Source organism: Orycteropus afer, unplaced genomic scaffold (assembly GCF_000298275.1).
Source record: "Orycteropus afer afer isolate SDZICR_OR568_19922 unplaced genomic scaffold, OryAfe1.0 scaffold00243, whole genome shotgun sequence".
NCBI classification, from domain to species: Eukaryota; Metazoa; Chordata; class Mammalia; order Tubulidentata; family Orycteropodidae; genus Orycteropus; species Orycteropus afer.
In genome coordinates, this window is record NW_006921830.1 from 1,842,079 (window position 1) to 1,868,026 (window position 25,948).

Genomic DNA, 25,948 nt, shown 5'->3' on the forward strand with positions numbered 1-25,948 from the left:
GAGTAGGAGTGATGAGAAGGGAGGCCGGGTGCTGCAACTTGGACTTCCTTTGAGCAAAGCACAGGTGATTCTCCACAGGTAATAACTTTGACGAAAGCTCTGTCATCTGCCTCATGACCATATTCTCTGTGTTTAAAGAATTAGCAAGGTAGATCCCACTTTTCTACTTAGTGGTGGTCTTCATTTTCCTGGAAGATGTCAATGATCCATTTCTCCAGAACAATTCAGAGCATCCTGAGTCTTCCCTTCCCCTTCTTGGCAGCTTTGACTGAGTTATAATTCTGGGGCTGCCACCTCACCTAGGCCACAAAGCAAAAGCAGTATCAACATTGCCCTCACAGGCTGTAACCAGGGCCAGGCCAGCCTATGACGGAGATGCAAATGGTTAATACTCTTGGCTGCAAACCCAAAGGGTGGCAGTTATGGTCCACCCAGAGGTACCTCAGGGGAAAGGCCTGGTGATCTCCTACGAAAAAACCAGCCACTGAGCACCCTGCAGAGCACAATTCCATACTGACACACGCAGTCACCATGCGTCGGAATCAACTCGATGGTAACTGGTACTGGCATTGAGAAGCCTCAGCTGAAGGATCTCCTGATGCCTCTGCCCAGGGAAGCCAGACTAAGCAGGGGACCCCCACAGACCTTCTGTGGCACTAACACCAACAGTCAGGCCCAGTATTCATGAAGTCCCAAGTATGTCCAGGCTGGCATGCTAAGTGCTTTGGTTTTAAGCCAAGAAGGGTGGAGGTGGTTAATAACGCTTGATCTTGAAGAGTTTACAATCCAGGAAAGAGGGGAGGTGAGAGCAACAGCAGAGCCATTTCTCACGTCCCATCTGTCCCTCCTCCCTAGCCTCAATCTCAGCCTCTCTGTTGTATAGCCTCACTTCTTGCTCTGCCTCCAGTTTTTATACATTATTTAGCAACAGGGATCACTCAAAGCAACCCAGAATGGTTAAGTGTTGTGCATAATGAACACCAGCCATAAATATTTGATCCGTGCTGCTGTCCTGGTATTCATACAGCTGTTAACCTTCAAAGAGTAAGTTTGTGCCAATTCATCCACAGCCATTAATCTTCAGCAGCTACTCAAACCAGGCCCTAGTTACCACAGAGTGTGTCAGGAATGGTGCTAGCTTCATACTAAGGGCAGCCCCAGCCAGGAGCGGCTGTGACCAGCTCAGTCTCACAGAAATCCAACTGGATTGGACATTGGTATTGGTAGAACTGTGTCCCGCCAAAAAAGGTATGTTAAAGTCCTAACCCCCAGTACTTGTGAATGTGCCCTATTTTGAAATAGCATCTTTGCAGATGTGATTAGGTGACATAAGGAGGGTGTACCCTAATTCAACATCACCACTGTCCTAATAAAAGAGGAAAAGAGACAAAGAGACAAACAGAGAGAAATGAACCATGGGAAATACAAAGGCAGAGCTAGGACTGATGATGCTGTAAGTAGAAGAAATACCTGCAGCTACCAAAAGTTGGAAAAAAAAATAAGGAAGGATGTTGCCCTAGTGACTTCTGAGAAAGCATGACTGTGACAACACCCTGGATTCAGACTTCTATTCTCCAGCACTATGCAAAAATAATTTTCTGTTGTTTTAAGCCACTCAGTTTGTGGCACTTAGTCTTGGCATCTCTAGGAATCTAATACAGACATTTAGCTATTTGCCCTCAGAAAATATTTGCTGATCAAATATTATGCAGAAAATGGCATAATTCCCATGTACCTAGTGTTTCTTTGTTTTATTCTACATGAGTTAGATGTGTTAGAATGTGGAAGGCAAGCACAACCTTCCAAGTACAGTAGAAAGGCACTGGATGAAATGAGGTCAGGATACATTGATGCTATTGGTTTCCTGCTATAACTTTGCTATATGATTGTGGTGTAGTAAATTACTTAGTGTGGCTTTTCTACCCATAAGTCTTTGTAAACTCCAAGGTGGGATTTTCTATGAGCAACTGAGGAGCTCCTGATTGCTGAAGTTGTCCACCTGGAGTATTTCTGTTGGGCGTGGCACAAAACAATGTTCTAGGAGGTGCCCTCTCTCTCTCAAGTGCTTAGAGTTCTGATGCTATGATTGGTTAGTTTGATCACTGTCGGGCTCAAAAGGAGGCCTCCTAGAGGCAGAACTCTCTCTGACTGCTGGTGGAGGAAGACGTGCTGCTAAAAGAGACACAGGCTCCTGAGACACATGTTGCTGGGAAAGAGATGCGAGAGACACACATTGCTGAATGAGACACCGAGGGACCAGCACTGCTGGGAAAGAGACTGTGAGAGACTGTTGGCTGAGGGACTGTGGGCTGGGAGAGAGACTGAGCATTTTTCCTGAACTTGAATTGTAGCCTGTGGTGCTTCCCTAATAAACCCCATAATCTGTGAAATCTGTGTGGCCACTGCAGCGAATTATTGAACCCAGGAGAGAGGTGGTGGGTGCTTTGGGAGGAATGGTTGGTGAAAGGGCTGGAGGGAGGCAGCATGTCTGGCCTTGTAGGAATAGGCCTTGTGTTACTGCTGGTAATCCTGTCTTCCTCTTGTGGGATTAGAGGAGGTCAGAACATGTGGCCTCCTTGTCCTTTTTGCAATGACCTTATGCTCTGAAGTCACAACTAGTCCATATCTCAGTTTCCTCATATGCCAATGATACCATCTCCAACTCTAAACACTTACAGGTTAATTCAGATGGCAGAGTTCTTATAAGACAGTGGTTTAAAATTTCCTTTTGGGAGTTCATTTTTTTTTGGTATATACACCAAAAAACCAAACTCACTGCCATTGAATTGATTCTGACTCATAGCGACCCCCCCGTTGGGTTTCCGAGGTGGTAAATCTTTATGGAAGTAGATTACACAGTCTTCCTTCCGTGGAGTAGCTGGTGGGTTTGAACTGCCAACCTTCTGGTTAGCAGTCAAATGCCTTAGGCACTACACCACCAGAGCTAATTATATATATACATAAGCCAAAAAAAAAAAAAAAACCCAAACTCACGGCTGTCGAGTCGACTGTGACTTATAGCAACCCGTCCTTGAGTTTCTTAGGTGGTATCACTACAGAAGTAGATTGCTCAACCTTCCTTCCGAGGAGTGGCTGGTGGGTTTGAACTGCCAGCCTTCCGGTTAGCTTTGAAGTGACTTAGGCACTACACTACTGGAGCTCCATATATATATGTGTGTGTATATATATATATACACACACACACACATATATATTGGGCAATCTACTTCCATAGTGATACCGCCTCAGAAACCCAAGGAGGGGTCGCTATGAGTCAGAGCCAACTCAACAGCAGTGAGTTTGGTTTTTTGGTTTATATATATATATGTTGTTGTTATGTGCCGTCAAATCAGACCCAACTCATAGCGACCCCTCTTTGGGTTTCTGAGGCAATATCACTATAGAAGTAGAACACCCCATCTTCCTTCCGAGGAGTGGCTGGTGGGTTTGAACCGCAACCGCCGGCCTTCTGGTTAGCAGTCAAGTGCCTTAGGCACTATGCTACCAGAGCTCTTTTAATTGAAGAAGATGGGCAGGCCCATGTCCTGCAATAAAATACCACTGGATAAGTTTGAACCACCAACCTTTAGGTTAGTAGTCAAGTACAAACAATTTGCTTCACAAAAGGATGTACTATGTGACCTAATGTACCTAACTAATAATAAGAACAACAATAATAAATCACTATCATTACTGGGCATGGGGAAGGAGCACTTTAAGAGGCTGGGCTCTTGAATTCTCTTCTGGCTAAGAGACCTGCGTGCAGTAGTTGTCTCTAGTAGGGACAGATATAGTCATTTCTTCCCTGAGAGCAGAGAAATGCCACTCTCCCTTCCTTCCCACACAAGCGTAGGCTTGTGTAAAACATGGCAGATGAATGTTCCTTTCTGCAAGAAATGTCATTTGTAGATGGCTAGGTGTGGATAACACTCCTGCCTGCTGACTCACTGACTGTGGTGGGGCCGCCAAAACATTGTAACACTGTGCTTTTTGGGGCCAGGAGTAGCAGACCTGCTTCTGTGGTTTGGTTGCATTTTCCTAAGGACTGGGGCTGTGCCAAGCTCACGGCTCAGGAAGGAACCATGCTTCCTCAAGCTGGGCTAAATGGAGCTGGGTGAGGGACACTGAGTAGAGGGGAGAAGGATCATTTTCCATTTGCTTTATGGGAGACAACCATCCAGGTATCTTGATGTCAGGGTCATGCATAAATGATCCATTTGCTAATATACCTGGGACATTCTGAGAGTCCTAGACAAAGTTGGAAGGCAAAGTTCCTTGTCTATTGCAGTCTAAAGGTGTGCCCTGCTTTCTCTCCACCTGGGGTTGGGTATCCTCATTCTCCTAGGGAGCACCAATGAATTGTCACTTGGAAGTGTCCCCTTCTGCTTGGAACTCTACCACATATACTGCTTCTCTTTTTCTATACACAGCCCACTCTTATGAGTCAACAGAGCCATGTTTGGCAGCAGGCCTGGCCAGGGTGAGGGCAGTGAAATGACAGCTTCATGGTCAATCTCCTCTAGTGGGTCCAAATCAGGAGTTCCAGTCCCTGGGAACATAGCCACATCTTATTTAAAGCATTCAATCTACATATTAGGAATATTGCCAGTGCTGGGATGATTCATAAGCATACATCCCAGTTTTAACAAACTGCAAGCCTGGCTATAACATGGTCTCTGTCTCTCTCACACTCTGTCATATACACTAACAGATGTTATCAGCCTCTAACTCCCCCACCCCCCAAGAACACCTATAGAAGGGGAAACCAAAGCAAACATAAACTATCCCCACCACAGCCATCTCCACTGAAAGCAGACAACTGGCTGGTGTGGATTCTCCCATGGGCCAAAGCCAGAAGCCCCTTGGCCTCTGGTGGCCTAGTCACTCTCTGTTTTGGCAGGCCAGTGGCTGTATTTCAGGGCTGCTCTGTATTTAGGTAGCATCAGCATTTAGCAGAGGACCTTCTACTCTACTTTCCCTTTGAATGTGGAAGGCACAAAACCTTTCCCTCCATTCCTTCCTTATCCCTGTACTAGAAATGCTTATTTACCAGTAACATTTCTTCAAACCCCCTACAGTGCTCATTATGTGACTGAATGCAGCATATTCAGCACAAACTATCTTTATGGAAATTACCATTGCCAGTTGCTGTCAAGTCATTTCTGACTCATAGTGACCCCCTGTATGTCAAAGTGGGACTGCTCCATAGGGTTTTCCATGGCTGATTTTTTGTAGTAGATCACTGTGCCTTTTTTCCAAGGCACCTCTGGATGGACTCAAAATTCCAATCTTTCAGTTAGCAGCCAACACATTAAGTGTTTGTACCACCCAGGGACTCCCTAACAATTATATCTAATACTAATTTAGATTTAGATGTGCCAGGTACTATGTCAATAGCTTTATAAGTTTGAGCTCATTCAATTCTTTGAACATCCTAGGAGGTAGGCACTATTAATTAGCACTATTTTACTGATGAGGAAAGTGGGGCTTAGAGAAGTTAAACAGTTGTTCAAGGTCACTGAGTTTGTAAATGACATGCTGGATTCAAACACAGGAATATTAACTACTATATCATATTGTCGTCCCAACTGCCTAACAAACTTGGCCACAGTATCAGGGAAACAGGGCTGCCATGCCAAAAATTTTGACCATCTGGTTAGGTTATTTAACTCATTGTTCATACAACTCCCTCTGAGAGGGAGGTCTACATGGATGAGCTCCAAGTATTGTTTTCTCCACTTATAGGAAGAGTTATTTCACAATCTTCCTTGGTATTTCACAATCTTCCTGGTCCATGGTTTAATCATTATCTTTGTTGGTTACCTCTGTGCTGCTCTATCAGAAAACACCACAAATGGGATAGCTTGAACAAACTATTCTCTTACAGTTTGGAGGTTTTAAGTGCAAGTTCAAAGTGCCAGGCTCTAGGGGCTGGATGAAAGCCCATCAATCTTGGGCTTCAGGTCTGCCTCTTGTTCCCAGTCCACTGAAGCTGGAGGCTTTTCTTCACACAGACAGCTGCTGGCTGTTGAGGCTGACAAGCCCAAAGTTGACAGGTAAAAAGGCACAGTCCGTATGTTACCAAACCACACAGCAGGACATTAAGTCAAGTCGATTTAAAGTCCCAAGATCGGCAGAGCATGGCAGGGCTGCTGAATGACACAGCTACATGCAGGATGCAAGTGTGCCATAAGCTAAAGACCATTCTGAAAGCTGCTGCTGATATATGGGAAGCAGACTATATCCTTAAAGCAGCTACTCAGCTGCTCACAGTAGATTCCACCATGGAGTTGATTGCCAGTCTCATCATGGGGAATAACTATCATCAGCTGCCCAGCCACTCAACCAGGCACAGCCAAGGTGACACACAAACTAACTACCACAGTATCCTAAACTCTTGTTTTAGCAGAATTTTACCAGTGCACTATTTATTGTTTTAGTCTAGGTGGTAAGATATGAAAGATAATTGTCTGTACCCTCACTCTCCTCAGACTTGGAGACAATAATAAAGTATTCCTTTTAGCCTTCTCTTTCTCAAATCAACAAGTTAAATGTTTCCCCAGATTTCCAATGTTATCCCATTTAAATCATTTAAGTTGCTGCTGTTACAATTTAAGTTGCAGCTAGAATCATAGTATTTCTGTATCAGGAACTCTGGTGAAATAGTGCTGTGGTGTAGTAAATTACTTAGTGTGGCTTTTCTACCCATAAGTCTTTGTAAACTCCAAGGTGGGATTTGCTATGAGCAACTGAGGAGCTCCTGGTTGTAAATGTTATCCACCTGGGTTATTTCTGTTGGGCGTGGCACAACACAATGTTATGGGCGGTTCACTCTCAGGTGCTTACAATTCTGTTGTTATGATTGGTTGGTTTGGCCACTCTGCCAAGCTCAAAAGGAGGCCTCCTAGAGGCAGAACTCTCTCTGACTGCTGGTTGAGGAAGATGTGCTGCCGAAAGAGACATGTACTGCTGGGAAAGAGACGCCAGAGACACACATTGCTGAGTAAGATACCGAGGGACATGCACTGCTGGGGGAGACTGTGAGAGACTTGGCTGAGAGACAGCGGGCTAGGGAGAGAGACTGAGCATTTTTCCTGAACTCGAATTGTAGCCTGGTGCTCCCCTAATAAACCCCATAATCTGTGAGTTCTATGTGGCCACTGCAGTGAATTATTGAACCCAGGAGAGAGGTGGTGGGTGCTTTGGGAGGAAGGGCTGGTGAAAGGGCTGGAGGGAGGCAGCAAGTCTGGCCTCGCAGTAATAGGCCTTGGGCTATTGATGGTGATTCTGCCTTCCTCTTGTGGGATTCTAGAAGGTCAGAATATGTGGCCTCCTTGCCCTTTTTGGAAATGCCTAAGACATTTAACTGCTAACCAGAAGGTTGGTGGTTCACACCCACTAGCCACTCCTCAGAAGGACGATTGTGCAACCTACTTCCATAGAGATACTGCCCTGGAAACCCAAGGCAGGGTCACTATGAGTTGAACTCACTCTATGGCAGTGAGTTTTTTTTTTTTTTTTTAATTGTTATTTCTGTATCATAATAGCAGGAGAAGAGAGGAAAGGAGGATGGAAAACTTAAATCCAAGCTTAACTCCCTTTGCAACACCTCAGTAATGTGAGGCTTTGGATTCCAGCAGCACTGACTGCATTTTCAAATGGCTCTGGTTGTTCTCCTCAAGATCCTCTAGACAGACCCCATAGGCAGCCCCACCAGGATAGAGAATCAGTGATATGCCCAAATAGATCTGTGCAAGAGTACTGCAGGAAGGGAAGCTGAGAAACATCCACTGGGAAACTGACTCCCAGTTGGGCGTGAGCGTGAGCCTCCGAGAGACAGCTCTGGAAGGGCCATCTTAGCTCAGAGAGGGTATTTTTATTACTTTTTGCTGTTGTTGTTGTTATGTGCCATCGAGTTGGATCCGACTCATAGAGACCCCTCCTTGGGTTTCTGAGGCAGTATCACTACAGAAGTAGATTGCCCAACCTTCCTTCCGAGGAGTGGCTGGTAGGTTTGAACCGCCAGCCTTGTGGTTAGCAGTCAAGAGCCTTAGGCACTATGCTACCAGAGCTCCTTTATTACTTTTTGGTTCTCCATTCTTGTGTCCTCAGCAGAAGCTGGGTTTTCTATTGAAGCAAATTAACTTTTTTTCCCCTAAAGGTCACCTTAGAAGCATATCTAAAAGTCCAGATCATGACTCTGAGATGCCAACACAAGTCACCAGCTGATGTTGTTTCTGGAAACCTAAATTCAAATTGCTAGCCAGAAGAGAACTGCCCTTTGATCTAAAGCACAAGAATGGTAATAAATCCTCTGTATGTCCTGACCAACTGGTTCTCTCTTTCCTTTGGTTTGTCATTGCCTTAGAGTGCTGACTGCCAATAAAAACTCCCCTTTCCCACCCTGAAAGGCACTGTTCCTGGTGATTATGCGAATGTGCTTGTGTGCACCCAAAGCCATGATGAAATGTCAGCTTTTGAATTCCCAGGCAGAAGGGAATCTTGCAGCTACAGCTACATCAGATTTGGAGTTCCAGAATCAAGGCCCTGAAATAATAATTGTCTCAGAGGGGAAACTATCAATGAGATGCTTTATGCCCCGGGACAAGAGGTTGCTTTGCATACAGTGAAGAGATAAGAACACAGGATGCTAGCTCAGGACAGGAAAGAGACAGTAAGGAAAAGTAAGCATGAGGCAGCTGGAAGTCTTCTATGGATTCTTTCAAGTGTTAGCCAAGGGAAGAAGGATCTTCTGAGATCTAATTTGTTTTCCTTTTTTCCTCATCCAGTTCCCTGAAACTTAAGCCCTGAACATCTAGTCAGGAACATAAAGATGTTGTGTACTTCCCAAAGATCCAAAATCAGAGACAAGGATAAGGGCATACAAAAGGAGAGAACCAAAGAAACAGGTATAAGAAGAAATCTTTCTTGATTCAGGTGCTTACTACTAAATGGTAGATGATAAGAATTAGGTTAAAAAAAAAAAGTTTGATTTTGCATCTACCTCATGGGAAACATACTAATAGAAACTTTCTTGGCACCATAACTCCCCAGCAACCCAGAGCTGAGACTCCTGCCCATCTGCTGCACTTACCTTGTGTGCAGTTTCCGCAAACTGCTGAGCACTATTCTTCATGTCTTCTGTCTTCTCCTCTGCTCGGCCTAACCGCTCCCCACGCTCATTCAAGGCCTGGCTCGCCTTCTGTACTGCACTGGTTACACTGTCAGCAGCTGAATGGAGGATGCTGTTTCCTGAAAAAAGGAGGGCAAGCACATCAAGAGCAGGTTCAGCTGACCAAGAGTGACCAGGACCCCTGCTGGCAGGGAGCACTCTCTAAGTGCAATGCAGGTCACACTCCAGAAAGGTATCTCAAGTCTAGGAAGCAAGTTAACTTTTCTTTTAATTTGGCCTGACTCACTCGTACAGAGAAAATCCATTGACCGCAGGACCTGGGCAAATGTTGAATGCTTCTCTCACACTTTCACTCTCTCACTCTCACACTCACTGACACATTGCTCAGTTTCAATCTGCTAGTGTCCTATCTGGTGAGGCTCAAGAGAAAGGGGGCCACCTGGCTTTAGGACTTGGCATGCAGAGGCAATTGGGAATCCTGGCAAGGTCTTGAATTAGGCAGCTGCAAGGAGTCATATCTGGATCTTGGGTTCATTTCCTTTTGCTCTGGGGTTTAGGTCAATAACAATGGAAAAAGTAGGGCCGTGGAACTTTTCCAGATATAATGCTCTGTATTCTTTCCATGTCTTCCATTCCATTTTACCCTTATACCCAGCAATAAGCAACAATCCAAATATATGGCTTCATGTAGGAAGCTGTGAATTTGTCTGAAAGTTCAGAATAAATGCATCAGCTACCAGCCTTGAATCCTGTGCCATGGCACAGTGGTTTGGGCCTCCTTACTTCTGATTTCTAGCATATGAAGTATGGGGCCTCAGTAAAAAACAACTCTTCATTCTGCACAGAAGCAGCAGGTAAAAACAGTAACAGAAATCAGCCTCCAAAGAAACTCAGTTCTTTTCAAATTCAGGACTGATGATAACAAGTACGTTGAAAAACCATCACATCTCAAAGAGTCCTGCATGCCTGGCATCCTATTTCTCAAGACTGGGAAACAGAATTCACCAGTGAAGAACTGGCAGACGCATTAGCTGCTGAGAACACGCAACTTCTCAAATGACAACCAAGAAAATTTATAGCTGTGTTTTGTTAACATTGAGTGAAAGATATTTAATGGCATTTTATGTAATGGCTTTTTGTCTTTGAATAAGTTTATTACATCATTTAACTTTGTACCAGGATGGATTTATCTAGCCACAGACAGCTTTTAATAAAAATGTAATTTCCATTGGTCTCAGCTTCAGAGGCTTCCTAATTTCTTCTCTGTGGGAACCTTCTGTGGTTTGTGGAAAAAAATCTCAGGTGAAAAAAAAAAGTGCCTGGCCAAGAGAAAAGAGCTTAGCACACTGTTTTCTATTCTTTTTTCTTTAGGGGAGGTTTTCAAGGGCTTCAACAACAAATGGGTTAAATTGCTGTTGTCATTAGGTGCCTATGAGTTGATTCCAACTCATGTACAACAGAAATGAAACAATGCCCAGAACTGAGGATCAAATTAGTGTTACTCATTTGCATCAAACACTGCATGAGCCAAGGATAAATCAGCTCAGATTAATAAAGACCAGAGTAGATGAGGCTCTGGAGAAAGCTAGTTGAATTGAAGGTTTGGTTTGGAAGGTTTAGGTCTTTAGAACAGATTTAGGAGGAGAAATTTCAATCTCCCTTGCTTTCACACACATCAGACTCAGTGTTGTCTAACATCTGAATAACATCTTCACACATATTTCATTTGGTTGATACAAAAATAATACTGAGAAGAGTGAGACAAGGAGAAGTTAAATGTCTTACGCACGATCACAGCACTAGGGAACTGACACAGCTCCCCTGGAACCTAGTTTGTATCTTCCTCTTCACAAAAATGGTGTGGGTCATGGAAAGCAGTCACTGTGACAGAGCCATGGGCATAGAGGCTTTGACATGTTATTTCCCAAGGTAATGCCTCAAAGTGTTACTCTTGGTAAATAAAGAATTATTGCCTATGCTGCACTGCAAGTCAAGGGCTCTCAAGAAAGAGGAGGCCAATGTGATGGGATGGGAAGTTGGAAGAGGGACTGGAAGGTACAAGGGGTGTCAGGAGGACAAAGAAATTCTTCCCTTTCTTGCTTCTTTCCACGTACTCACAGATTAGCTGACAGGGGACAGAGAAAAGATAGGGCAGCAACTTCACAGCCAGGAGTAACTGTATTATATCACAGGGATTTTAGAAATAGATACTGTAAAGTTCAGAGAGTACATAACTATAGGGTTCATTAAGAATAGTGAATATACCATGGACTTCCAGAAGAATGATCAAATCTGTCTTGGATGAAGTACAACCAGAATGCTCCTTAGAGGAAAGGATGGCAAGACTTCATCTCCTGTACTTTGGACATGTGATCAGGAGGGACCAATCCCTGGAGATGGGTACCCTGCTTGGTAAAGCTGAGGGTCAGAGAAAAAGAGGAAGACCTTCCATGATATGGATTGATACGGTGACTGCAACAATAAGCTCAAACATAGCAATGATTGTGAGGCTGGCACAGGACCAGGTGGTCTTTTGTTCTGTTGTAGAGAGGGTTACTAGGAGTTGGAATCAACTTGGTGGCCCACAACAACAACAGGTTAACTAGAACCTGTCTTTATTCACCAGAATTGACTCTCATGCTTTCTTGTCATGATTTCTGTAAAATGATCTTGTATACAATAGCTCTGGTGGCATAGTGCCTAAGGCATTTGACTGCTAACCAGAAGGCTAGCAGTTCAAATCCACCAGCCACTCCTCAGAAGGAAGGCTGGGCAATCTACTTCTGTAGTGATACTGCCTCGGGAACCCAAGGAGGGGTCGCTATGAGTAGGATCCGACTCAATGGCAGTGGCTTTGGTTGCTTTTGGTTATACAAAATTGTCAGGTAACAATTACCAGAAAAGACCTGGCAATCTGTTTCCATAAAGAGTTGTATAACTAAAAGAGGAAATCAAATGTTGTTTTCACTACTCAAAGATGATACTGCTGACCATCAATAGGAAATCCACTTTCAGTTATTTTCAGTCATGATGATGGATTTAAGTAAATCACATTGCCTTAGTTGAAATGAGCTCTCCTGGCTTAATTTCTGCCCATATTTCAAGGCCCAGTTAAGTCCTATCACCTTTATCAAGCTTCTATACCATAAAAACCAAATTCACTGCTGTCAAGTCAATCCCAAATCATAGCAACCCCTCCTGGGTTTGAACTGCCAGCCTTCTGGTTTGCAGTCAAATGCCTTAGGCACTACACCATCAAGCTTCTAAGGTCAATTCTATTCTCTCATTCCTTTCAACTCTTTACTGTCTATTATTTTTGGGTGCTTACTCAAGTGTAGTCATGGACAACACTTTCCTTACTTCTTTTTCCCACCAGTAGAAATAATTTCTCAGCAAGAAGAGCTAGCTTTTAAGCTAGGAAGTCCAGATTCAGAGCCAGTTCTCTTACTCATTGTGCCATATTTGGTTCTCCCTGAGCATTTTCTTATTTTCAGATTAATGACAGAGTCTACATTAACCGTATAAAGACTTCAGTGTAATTCCTACTGTTGTTGTTGTTGTTATGTGCCATCAAGTCGGACCCAACTCATAGCAACCCCTCTGAGGCAGTATCACTACAGAAGTAGATGCCCAACATTCCTTCCGAGGAGTGGCTGGTGTGAACTGCCAGCCTTTTGGTTAGCAGTCAAGTGGCTTAGGCACTACGCTACTGCATTCCTTAAACTCACAGCACAAAACAGAAAATAATCCATTCCAATATAAGTTAGTGTAGAAAATTTAGAATACACAAAGCTATAAAAAGGCAATGGTCCCCTAGTGGTGCACTGTTAAGCAATCAGCTGCTAACTGAAAGGTTGAGAGTTTGCATCCACCCAGCAGCTCCTTGGGAGAAAAGACCTAGCAATCTGTTTCCATAAAGATTACAGCTTAGGAAACCCTATGAGGCAGTTCTACTCTGTCACATTGGATTGATATGAGTTGAGTATCAACTCAATGGCACCAAACAACAACATAGAATAGATAATAAAAGCATCTAGTCTTCTGTTGCTCAGAGATAAACACAATTTACAAATATGATGTATTTTATTTTAGTAACTCTTCATATACTTTCATAAAACATGGCTGAAACCATACTGTATGTATCAACTTCTGTATGGTATTGTGGACAATTTGTTATGTCATGAAAACTCTTTGAAAATACTGTTGATAATGGCTGGAGTACACTATCATAATTTATTCAACTATTTCCCATTTAGATACTTGATTTCTCTTCAAAAGCTTGACTTTTGTTAATGAGGCTGCAGTTACCAACATGCATTCACGTGTGTGCTCACGTGCACACACACACACACACACACACACCTTTGCCCATAAACATTTTTGAGGCTTTTGATGCAATGCTGAAAATTGCTTCCCTGTTTCACTTAACATTCAAATGATACATTGAGTGCACATGTGTGGATATCATTCCAAAAAAAAAAAAAAAACCAAACTCACTGCCATTGAGTTGATTCCAACTCACAGCAACCCCCTTGGGTTTCCGAGGCAGTAAATCTTTATGGAAGTAGATTGTCCAATCTTCCATCTGCGGAGTGGCTGGTGGGTTTGAACCGCCTTCTGGTTAGCAGGCAAGTGCCTTAGCCACTATGCATACCATTAGGTGGATACAGTTGGCTGAATGACATTGAGGGAGTGACTGAATTTCTATTATTTTCGCTTTCTGATTTGTAAAGTGTGGGTCATGCCATCCACCTAATCTGGGTGCTGCGGACATGAAGATGAACATACATACTGAGTACCTGGCGTAAGATAGGTGCTCAATGGAAGTTTGTGCCTTATCCCTAAGACCAACAATGGCCCAGCCTCACCAATCCCATTTCATGACTCCCTCTCTTCTCTATTTTGTCTACTCTTTCCTAAGTGTCTTCTTCAGGATCGCTGAAGATACTTCTTAGATATCTTTGTGTACCATGCTTTATGCAGCATGGAGTATTGCCTAGAGAGGGAGTTGAACACAAATTCATTAAACCAAGGCATGCTTTGTAAATAGGACACCTAACTCCAGAGCTGGGGCCCATCACATTATGCTGAGTTAAATCTGGAAATAAAGCAGTCTCCGGAGGCATATAGAACAGTAATTCTCTCTAAATAGACAGGACACATATTAATACCCAAATTTATTCAAGCAGTCTGAGAAGAGGCTGTCAACCACAGCAAATAAAGTCAACTACCTTTTGAATTATAGTCTCTGGAGACTACAGCAGAGACCAGTCTTACTTCATTGATGTTGCATTCACATCAGTTCCACTCAATACGTGCTTTTAAGAACATATACACTGGCATCTTTTATGTTAAGTGATTTAGAAGACTATATTGAGAGAACAACTTCAGATAAAGCTATAACATTGCATTCAATCACTCTCAGAAAACACAATTTAAAGAAATTTAAAGTATAAGAAAATGTAGGAAATGTAAAGTATATTGGAAAGTGACAATAGAAGAGAAAAAGGGGAGGTTTTTTATAAAGGATTTTTATAAAGGACACAAAACAGGCTAACAGTTCAACTACCAATGAAATTTCATTTGATAATCCTATAATTCAGATTGCTTCTTGAGAATTAAAATTTCTAATTCTATAACTAGCAAAGACAATTTAAATAGAATTTTCAACAGCTACTTCCTATAGCAAACACAAATATAGATATTTGAAATGAAAAATACTTGTTCTGTTTGGACAATAAGACAGCAAGATAATCACCCCAAAAGATATATGATCCAAAAATATATACCCACCTATGCTCAGTGCTGAGTAACTACACTCATTGAAAAGCATTCTTTTCAAATGAAACTTAATAGTTTTGCTTTGACTACTTCTATCATCAGTTTAACCACTTGGGAATAACTGTACAACAAAGCCCACTTATTAAAACCAATGTTAAGGAAAATAAATTTGAATCATGGAAAAAATCTATATGATGGGTTTAGGTTCTAATAAAATAACAAAAATTGGCAGAGGGACCTATAATATTAAATCTCTTGATAGGTCAAGAACATTAGTAACTCTCATATTGTATGCCCAAAGTATTCAATAATTTATGCCTTAATTAGATTAAATAGTCTCTGTCTGGTAGTAAAATGGATAAGGCATTTAGGCTGCTAACCAGAAGGTCAGTGGCTCAAACTCTGTGGAAGGAAGATGGGGCGATCTACTTCCATAAAGATTTATAGCCTCAGAAACCCAATGGGGGTTGCTATAAGTTGGAATCGACTTGATGGCAGTGGGTTTGGTTTTGGTTTTGGTATCCTATAGTATTAATTTTCTTGGCAATACCATTTTCATGAGTAGAACATAAGGTAAACTTAAGTCTGCTTTGGCATTGTTATGGTCAATATAATTTTACTAGATATGAATACAAAGGATTCACCCAAGATATTTTTTCTTTTTTCTTTCTACTTCCAATCTGTGACCAATTTATTGCTCAGCACCACGACCACTAGAGGACATAGCAAGAGAAACAGAAAAGTCACATAAAGATCTGGTTGCTTGACCAGAACCTGCCTGCTCAGTCCTAAAAACCCAATACGAGTTGCTGTTGAGTTGATTCCAACTCATAGGACCCCATGTGTGCAGACTAAGTGAATGTTTGGAAGCATATCGGCAGGCTTTTCTTCTGAGGTGCCTACAGATGGGTTCAAAATTGCCACCTTTCGGTTAGTAGTTCAGTGGCGAACCATTTGTGCCACCCAGGGCCTCCTCTCAGTCCTAAAGCCACTCTGAACTGCTTACACAGTATTCTGCTTCCTGAGATGGGCTCCCCCACCTTTGCTGCATCAGGGGTAATTCAGATCACAGTAATTGTGTTGTTTCCAGTGGGGTTCTGCTTAGTACTATGATTTACACTAAAGTTTTTAAATGAATAATAATTTGGATAATAATGATTATATTAATTTCCCCTTCTACAGACAGTGATTAAATGCAAAGGACTACCCAGTGAAACAAGGTAGTTCATCATACATAGACTCCATTAATTATCTGTGAGCTTGGGTAAATTTCTATGTTACCCTGACTAATCAATACCTACCACACTGCTGATTTTCAGTGTTGGACAGCCTCTAGGATCCCCTTTTAAGGTAGAGATTCTTATAAAAGATTACATTTCATCTATACTTTTGTAATTGGCTAATCAGATAACTCACTGCCCTTGAGTCAATTCCTACTCATTGTGATCCTATAGGACAGAGTAGATCTGCCCCATAGGGTTTCCAAGGCTGTAAATCTTTACAACAGCAGACTACCTCATCTTTCTCCCATGGAATAGCTGGGAGGTTTGAACCACCAGTCTTTTGGTTAGCAGCCAAATGCCTTAACCACCACACCACCAAAGTTCCTAAATCAGATAAATCCTGTTAAAAATCCAGGTTACAGTAAGCCTTTCTAAAAGGAAGAGTTGTTAACCCATACTAGGCACAGACACATTGTGAACATCTGCCAATCACAGTCATAGAAACAACTGCCATTCACTGAATGCCTACAGTGTAGCAGGTGCTATGCTAAGGTGTTACATTCCTGTAAACAAGATATTCTCATTTTTAATTTATGAAAACCACTCACTGCCCAGAGAGGTGAAGCAACTTGTCTAACTTCACCCAGAGATTGCCAAAGCTCTTAACAATTATGTCAGAATTTCCTGAAGTGGTTTTATGGGTTAAAAAAATGCTACGTGGAAAAATCAATTCAGTAGTAAGATGACTTTGTGAAATAGCAATCTAGCCCAGCTTCTTTGTTACAGAAGTTGGGAGAATCTTTAATATGCCAGTATAAATTGTGAATCAGAAGGAGATAGGGGTGGGAGCAAAAGACGATGGCATGCAGAGCTTCCCAAACATATTTCTTCACACAACCCTTTGGCATAGATTATCTCAGTGGGGTGGAATTTTGTAAAATTCACTTTGGGAAATGCTGCAATAAACTATACTGACTTCTAAATTGAAGAAGGAAAACTAAGTCCAGGCTGTATTCATCAATTTAGTCATAGATAGACAAGTCATGTAATTACATTAAAAAGGCTTGCTTTGTAGAGACAGTAGAACAGATAAAGCATGCTGAATGACAATTCCAGAATGATCTTTTGTCTCAAGTTGGTGGCTAATTTCAGGGACTAGGAAATTGTTTGTTGCCTAGAGCTGGATGACAAAGAAAAATGGACCCAGTATGCAGGAGTACTTAGTAAATCCATAAACTCAAAAGCTTACTTGAAAGAGACCCTGGAGTTATCTATTACTGGAGTTATCAGAAAAAGGACAATGAGCCATTCCCTCAGGTGTTAATAAAATTTATCTAGTGGAATTTTGGCCTATTCCCAAGTCACAGGCATGTCCCAGAGGCTAATTAAAGACTCAGGACACTCATGGATTGAGTCTGATGCCTCTTCCAGTCTTATACATTGCTACAGGTTCACAGTCTCTCCTCAATTCACTGTCCCAATACTCCCAATGACAAGGTTCCAGATTTAGGATCTTATTCATGTCCCTGTTAAACACTTAAACTCAGGAGATATAAACTCAGAAATTCACCAGTGTCTTTATGAACCTATTTTTACAAGAGTTACAGGACATTAGGAGAATAAATGAATTCAAGGACACTTCTTTTGGTTCTGTTTTGTTCAGTGAAAATCAGGCTCTCAGAAGGTGGTTGAAATGCAACTTCAAAGAGGGAGTTATGCAGTTAAGAAAACCTAAAGTAGCTCTAAATTTGGTACAATGGATTTTGTTCCCTGTCTTTGGTATGTATGGTAATAAACCAACTATGATTCACGGCCATCTGCTTTTATTGCAGTTGGAAACTTGCAAAACTTTTAAGAACTATAATTTCAAATCTTGATATATATAATTTAAAAACTGTCCACAATGTTACTGGTAAAAACTAATTCTGGTCAACATGTGGAGCCTACTACTTACCAACTGTGACCTTGACAAAATTCCTCATGGCTTTGGACTTCAGGTTCCTTACCTATGATGGGGAATGACCCAGTACCTACCCATAAAGTTGTGGTGAAGAATAAGTGAATTAATATACAAGTGGGGCACATAGAACAGTGTCTGGTATACTCAACTTCAGCCATTACTAAGGAGATAAGCTTATGGAATCTGGAAGTTTGTTGTTTTTTATTTGGATGCTTAATTTATCTTATTTACTTTAATAAATAAGGTATATTCAAGTATTTTGGTATTTTGTTTCTTCAAAGTATTTATCTATATACAAGAAGGTATGTATTTGTTTCCATCTCTGTAACAAAAGGTAAATACAGGAAACTATGAGTAGGCCAAAGAGTTCCAGAAAGGATAGAAAGTATTCCAAAAAAGTCTGAAATGCATTGATGGTCAAATATAACCACTAAGTAGAAAAAGTGAGATAATGCTTTCCAAAGTAGTAAAATTATTCTCTTCTTTGGAAATCTGGCTGTCTATGCACACTACAGCTCATTTCCTAGGATAACTTGACAAATTATAAAGCTACTAATAAGGCATCTATGTTGTCGTTATGTTGTTAGGTGTTCTTAAGTCAGCTCCAACACATGGCAACCCTATGTACAACAGAACAAAGCATTGCCTGGTCCTGCACCATACTCACAATCATTGCTCTGTTGAGCTCAATGTTGTAGGCAATGTGTGTACTCACTGAAGGTCTTCCTCTTTGTCACTGATCTGCTATGCTAGTTTACCAAGGATGATGTTCTTCACAGGGACTGGTCTGCCTGATAACATGTCAAAAGTACATGGGAGAAAAGCTTGCCACCTTCATTTCTAGGGAGCATTCTGGCTGTACTTCTTCCAATAAAGATTTGTTCATGCTTTTGGCAGTCCATGGTATATTAAAGGGCATTCATAGGTTTCTGAAAATGCTAACATACCAAATCAATGTATAATAATGGCAGGGTGGGTGATTATGTAATGCTGGCCAAGCCAAGCAAAGGATAGATACACTGTTCTGGGAGGAAACCAGCAGGTTAAAAACAACTGGAGCCATGAAGAAACTATGGGCTTAAAAAGTGCTACTGATGTGAAACATGAAGTTTGGTTATAAAAAGGGATTCAGCAAAATACCTAGTGACTCAAGTTTGAATCCCATCAAAAAGCAATTATTTGATAATCTCCTTCTCCTAGATTCTGGAAGTATGAGAATAAGCACTGAAATTAACTTTGGAAGATCTACGAACAGGAAATAAAGAAGATATACATTCAACTCATGATATTGCTAGCTCTTACCAGGTTCAAATGTAATATTTGAAGCTCTGTAATTGTTCTTTTGCTTATCATTTGTTTAAAGTATCTGAAATATTCAGAATAATCAGTCATATTAAATTGTAATTGAAGCTTAGACTGTTTAAGGGAATTTAATGAACTAAGTGTGGTAAACAATGTTTAAAAGTTTAAGAAAATTTGATTTTCCAAGTTTGCCAAGTAGATATAGCTCACATACTGAGCATGAAATTCAAGTGTTTCATCTCTAGGCACAAAATCCAATTAAACTTCCAGGAATATTATAAATATGTTCATGCATACCATCTTTTCTTGCCTCAGAGCCTTTGTTCACTCTTTACGCAATCTGTGATGTCCTTTTCTTCCTTGACCACCTTGTAATTCATTCTTATCAGATGTTTCTCTACCTTCTATAAATTTCCCAGCTGTTTTTTTTTTGTTCATTATTGAAATATTTTTATTTATTTATTTATTATGATTTGGCATGGCAAGTAGGCTGGGAACACAGTGGTAGGCAAATTAGACATACTCCTCCCACAGCCTATCCCCAGACCCCCTGCCAGACAAGGAGTTTATAATCTAGACAATAGCGGCCGATTATATATAGGTTAAAGATGTGTGTAGGTGTGTATTAGTGTATGTGTGTGTATTCAAAGACTTCTCAGGCAATTAACAAACAAGGAACTGTGCTAGCAAATTCAACAGGAGGGGAGACTGACTTAGCATCAGTGAGGAAGACCTGTTGGAAGAGGTAACATTTAAGGTGAGATGTGAAAACCTTATGTGTTCTAGGAACCAATGATGATTGTGGCTGAAGAAAGGGGAAAGTGACATGAGCTTAGCGAGAGATAAGAAGGACCCAGATGATGTAGGGCTTTATAAGCCACAGGGATTAGATGAATTTTAAGTACAATTGGAAGCCATTGCCAGATTTTAAAATAGGGAGTAACCTGGATTGAGATAAACTCATTGCCCTGGAGTTGATCTGATTTATAACAACCCCTCCTTGGGTTTCCGAGGAGGTATCTCAACAGAAGTAGATTTCCCAGTCTTCCTTCCACGGAGTGGCTAGTGAGTTTGAACCATGAGCTTTCTGGTTAGCAGTCAAATGTCTTAGACACTACAAATATTACTCTGCCTACAGTTTGATAATAGGAGCAAGAGAGGAAACAGAATAACAGACAAGAAGCTACTACAGTAATACAAGTAAGAGATAATAGTGGCTTGAACTTGAAAGATTTAAGACAGCTATCAATGGACTGAATACAGGAGATGAGGAAGAAGGAAGAATAGTGAGTGATTCTAGGTTTCTGGCTTGAGCAGTGAGGAGTATAGTGTTGCCAGAAAAAAGCTGGCAGAAAAACAAATTTCCTTGGAGGGTGGGCAGAGATGAGAATCGAGTGTTTCATTTTAGATAATGTTATGCTTAAGTTGTCTGGGAGACATCCAAGTGGAATCAGTAAGGAAAATTGATAGTCCTGTATGAAGCTCTGGAGAGAAATGTGGGATGAAGATAAAATTTGTAAGTCATCACTATAGAGTGATGGGAATAGGTAAGCTCACCTAAGAAGCAGCACTAAAGAGAGACAGGAAGGGATCTGAATATTCTACTTTAAGAATTTTAACACTTAGGATAAGGTGAAAGTAAGAGTGGCTGCAAAGGAGACTGGGAAGAAACAGCCTGAGAGACAAGGCGGGGGGGGGGGGAAAAAGGGAGGCCCAAAAAAACAAGGCGGGGGGGGGGGGAAAAAGGGAGGCCCAAAAAAACAAGGCGGGGGGGGGGGGAATGTAAATGTGGCATAAACCAAAACCAAACCAAACTCACTGCTGTGGAATTGACTCTGATTCACAGCGACCCCTCCTCGGGTTTCTGAGGCAGTATCTCTATGGATGTAGATTGCTCAGTCTTCTTTCTGAGGAATGGCTGGTGGGTTTCAACCATCAGCCTTCTGGTTAGAGTCAACTGCCTTAGGCACTATATACACTAGAGGTTAAGATTGGACAATATATCAAAAAGGCAGCTTCAAGAATGCCAAAATAATTCAACGGGGAAAGAGTAGTCTGTTCAGCAAATGTGCTGGGACAACTGGATACCCACATGGAAAAGAATGAAGCTGGACCCCTACTGCATACTCTATATTAAAATTGATTCAAAATGGGTCAAATATCTAATTATAAGAGCTAAACCACAAGACTCTTAGAAGAACACATACACAGAAATCTCCATAGCCTTAAATTAGGCAATAGTTTCTTAGATATGATATCAAATGCACAAGCAATAAAAAAATAGATAAATTGGACTTCATCAAAATCAGCCATCTTTATTAGTACAGTGGTGAATATGCCTGCTGTTAAGTCATGTGGGGACTGGGGTTCAAGTTCCCTGAAAGGGAGATAGGCTCCATTTTGGAGAGGTGGGAAAGGATGAATAGCTGAAGCATGGGGCATTTGAAGGGCAGTGAAACTATTCTGGGAGCTCTGGTGGCATAGTGCCTAAGGCATTTGACTGTTAACCAGAAGGTTGATGGTTCAAACCCACCAGCCACTCCTCGGAAGGAAGATTGGGCAATCTACTTAGAGATACCGCCTCAGAAACCCAAGGAGTGGTTGCTATGAGTGGGAATTGACTTGACTGTAATCATGGATATAGGGCATTATGCAATTGTCAAAACCCACAGAATTACACAACACAAAGAATGAACTCTAATGTGAACTGTAAACTTTAGTTAATAATAATGTATCCATATTGGCTCCTCTATTGTAATAAATGTACCAGAGGAAAGCAAGATGTTGATAGTAGAAGAAAATGTATGCTGGGAGAACAGGGGTATATGTAACTCTCTGCACACTGACAATTTTTCTTCAAACCTGAGACTACTATGAAAATAAAAAGTATTAGAAAATTTAAAGGTTTTGCTCTCTATGCTTCCCCTACATTTTATTCATGAATCTATTACAATGTATATTACATTATAATTATCATTTAATGTCTCTTTAACCACTTACTCTGTGAATTTCTTAAATTTCATTGAGTATATCTTATTTAGAAGGTTGGGCAATCTACTTCCATAGTGATACCACCTTGGAAACCCAAGGAGGGGTCACTATGAGTCAGGTGTGATTTGATGGCACATAACAACAACAACAACATCTTATTTCCATTTTTCTAGTTGGTGCCAAGGAGAGTTCCAGGCTCACATATGACACACATTTTGTGGCTGGTGCTAGTGTATGAAAACAAACACATTTTTAAAAATAGAGAATAAGAATATAATGGGTGGAAAAGACAGAGAAAGGGTGCCAAGAAGAGTGAGTTCACCAAGGTCACTTTATTAACATAGGATGGGAAATGAATGGTAATAATTAAGGCAATAAAAATTTAAGTGGTTTGAGGTTCCAGAAGTAAAGAATGAGTTCTGAGGCTGAATATCCTTTACAGTAAGCAAAAAAGAATTTACTGTGCTCTTGGACTTAAGAAAATTGCCAGCCTTTGACTTAAGAAAATATGTATGCCATATTTTAGATGTGTCCACTCTAAACTAGTTCTTAGAGAAGTTTACTCAAATTAATTCAGATTCTGTCTGAAACCTATTGTTCTAAAATGATCAGGCTCTGTGGAAATTTAGCACTAGGAACTATTCTATTGCTTTAGACTGGAAAGGAACTTAGGGATCATGTAGTTAGTTGGATAGGAAACTTTGGTCAGAGGGGAAGGTAAAAGATCTGCTCAAGGTTATAACCTGGTAATAGCAGAGCTGGCTCCAGACTCCATGCTTACTGACTTTGTCTAAAAGGACTGAAAGATCATGAAGAAAACTTTAATGTTCTTTTGACAATTCAGTCCTTAAACTAGCAATGGGATTAGCATCAAACTATGCACAAGAAACCTCTTAACCAGGAGAAATGAGACAGGTGAACTTCCACACAAAAAAACTAACACTGCCTCTAAATATCAGGTAAAATATGCTGACTACACTACGTAACCAAATGCAACCACTGCCGTGGAGTCAGATCCGACTCATAGCAACCCTTCCTTGCAATTCTGGGGCAGTATCACTATGGAAGTAGATTGCCCAACCTTCCTTCCGAGGAGTGGCTGGTGGGTTTGAACCGCTAGCCTTCTTGTTAGCAGTCAAATGGCTTAGGCATTATGCCACCAGAGCTCCTAAGGCCACTTAACTACTGGAGTAGGTCATTACTGTTGTCATTAATTCTGATTATTTAGGAGAAAACAAAGAGTTTCAAGTCAGTCGCAGGCTCAATCTATTTTCTTCTATAGTATTATCATCTGAAAGTTTCAAAATTTGAGTCAATAATGCTTTAGACATTGCTATCAAGGGCAACAGAATTCAGCATAATTAGTTCACTGAAACAGACTTATTTTTTGAATGATGTCCCATGCTGGCACTGACATGAACTTGGGTTTTTTTTTTTAATTTGGTGAATATAAAATGGAGACTCTCACTTCCTTCCTATCTCCTAGACAGATTGGGAATATATAGGGAGTATGGTGATGAAGAATGCTCTAGTGGCACCATGGTAAGGCATTCATTCAGCTGCTAACCAAAAAATTCGTGGTTCAAACCCATCAGCTGCTCCACAGGAGAAAGATGAGGCAGTTTGCTTCTGTAAATATTTACAGTGTTAGGGTCCTATGGGAGTCACTGTGAGTCACAATCGACCCGATGGCAGTTGGTTTTGTATTCGGTTTTATGGTGATGAATAGGAGTCCCTGGATGGTGTAAATGGTGAAGAACCCATTGATAACTGAAAGGTTGGCAATTTGAATCTACCCAGAGGTGCCTTGGAAGAGAGACCTGGATATCTACTTCCCAAAGATGTCAGCCATTGAAAAGCATATGGAGTGCAGTTCTACTCTGAAACACATGGGGTGGCTATGAGTCAGAATTGACTTGACAGCAACTATTATTTATTTATTTGTTTTTAAATGGTGATGAATGAGCAGCTATACTAACCCACAGTAAGTACAATTTTCATTTGAACTGATAATGATGGGGGATTTTTACCATTTCTTTAGTATCACACTAACAATTTAGAAATTGATATGGAATCTCAAGGACATTTTCATGACTATTCATCAGTCTTTCTGTGGTCGTAATGTATTTTGTTTGATTACTAATGAATTCCTGTGGCACATTTTACTTCCTAAGAAGGATGCTCTGAAAATTCCTGCCAACTGGTCATTAAAATCCACTACAATTATCATCAACTGCATCAAATTACTATCAATTACACAGAACAGTCAATCCACACTGCATCATTTTTAAAACACAAATATTTTCAATTCATATTAACAAGATACAAACAGATGGAAAGAATGTTCAACCAACTGTAGACCTAAAATGTCCATTATCAAAGTTAACAAATGCAAGTCATTTCCACTGCATTACTATTAGTAGGGGGTCCGACTCGATGGTGCATAACAACAACAACAACAACATGCTTATGTTGGGAGCTCTGGTAGCATAGTGCCTAAGGCACTTGACTGCTAACCAGAAGGTGGTGGTTCAAACCCACCAGCCACTTCTCGGCAGGAAGATGGGGCAATCTACTTCTGTAGTGATACTGCCTCAGAAACCCAAGGAGGAGTTGCTATGAGTCAGGTCAACTCCACCACCAACAACATGCTTATGTGAAAGAAGCTCTGGTGGCCTAAGACATTTGATCTTTAACCAGAAGGTTGGTGGTCCAAACCTACCAGATTTACACAATTCAGGAACTCCTATGCATCACCATAAAACCCAAACCAAACCAACTGCCATCAATGGATTCTCACTCATATTGACTCCCATAGGACCCTAAGGCTGTAAATCTTTACAGAAGCAAACTGCCTCATCTTTCTCCTGTGAAGCAGCTGGTGGGTTTGAATCACCAACCTTTTGGTTAGCAGCTGAATGAATGCCTCACCATGGTGCCACTACAGCGTCATTCATCACCATACTCCCTACATATTCCCAATCCGTCTATCCCTCCCACTCTGAGGGAGGAAGATGGGCAATATACTTCCGTAAAGACTTACTGCCTCGAAAATCCAAAGGGAGTCACTATCAGTCAGAATTAACTAGATGGCAGAGTTTGGTGGTTTTTTTTTTTTTTTTTTTTTAAATGCTTTGTTAAATGCGTGCCATGCACCAAGATCTCTGTGTTTACCTGTCTTACGTTCAATGTTCTATCAATCGAGAAGCCTTAGTAGTACAATGGTTAAGCACTTGGTTGCTAACCAAAAAGTTGGTTGTTCAAACCCAGCAATGACTCTGCAGGAGAAAAGACCTGACAATCTACTCTTGTAAAGACTGCAGTCTAGGGAGGGCGTTTCTCGGTTGGAATTGACTTGCCAGCATGAACAACAACAACATTCTATTTATCCTAATGGCTACCCTTCAAGACAGATACTATTATTTCCTTCTTAAGACTAACGCAACTCAAAGATGAACCCTGTTGCATGTAAAGTATTGCGTTGTCAGTGGTGGCAAGTATTGATCTATGGGTGGATAGAGGGGTGGACAGGCTGAACAATCAGGTATGTCTAGCCAG

General features: G+C 41.2%; 1 protein-coding gene across 1 annotated transcript in view; it reads right to left on the bottom strand.

The window, feature by feature from the left end:
• Positions 1 to 1,288: 1,288 nt before the first annotated feature.
• STXBP6 (syntaxin binding protein 6) overlaps positions 1,289 to 25,948 on the bottom strand; it is a 244,140-nt gene continuing 219,480 nt past the window's right edge. The window contains exons 4-5 of the mRNA XM_042782099.1: positions 9,095 to 9,252; positions 1,289 to 1,366 (exon numbers count right to left, since the gene is read on the bottom strand). Coding sequence (XP_042638033.1) covers positions 1,289 to 1,366; positions 9,095 to 9,252 — 236 coding nt within the window. The remainder of the gene's footprint in view (positions 1,367 to 9,094; positions 9,253 to 25,948) is intronic.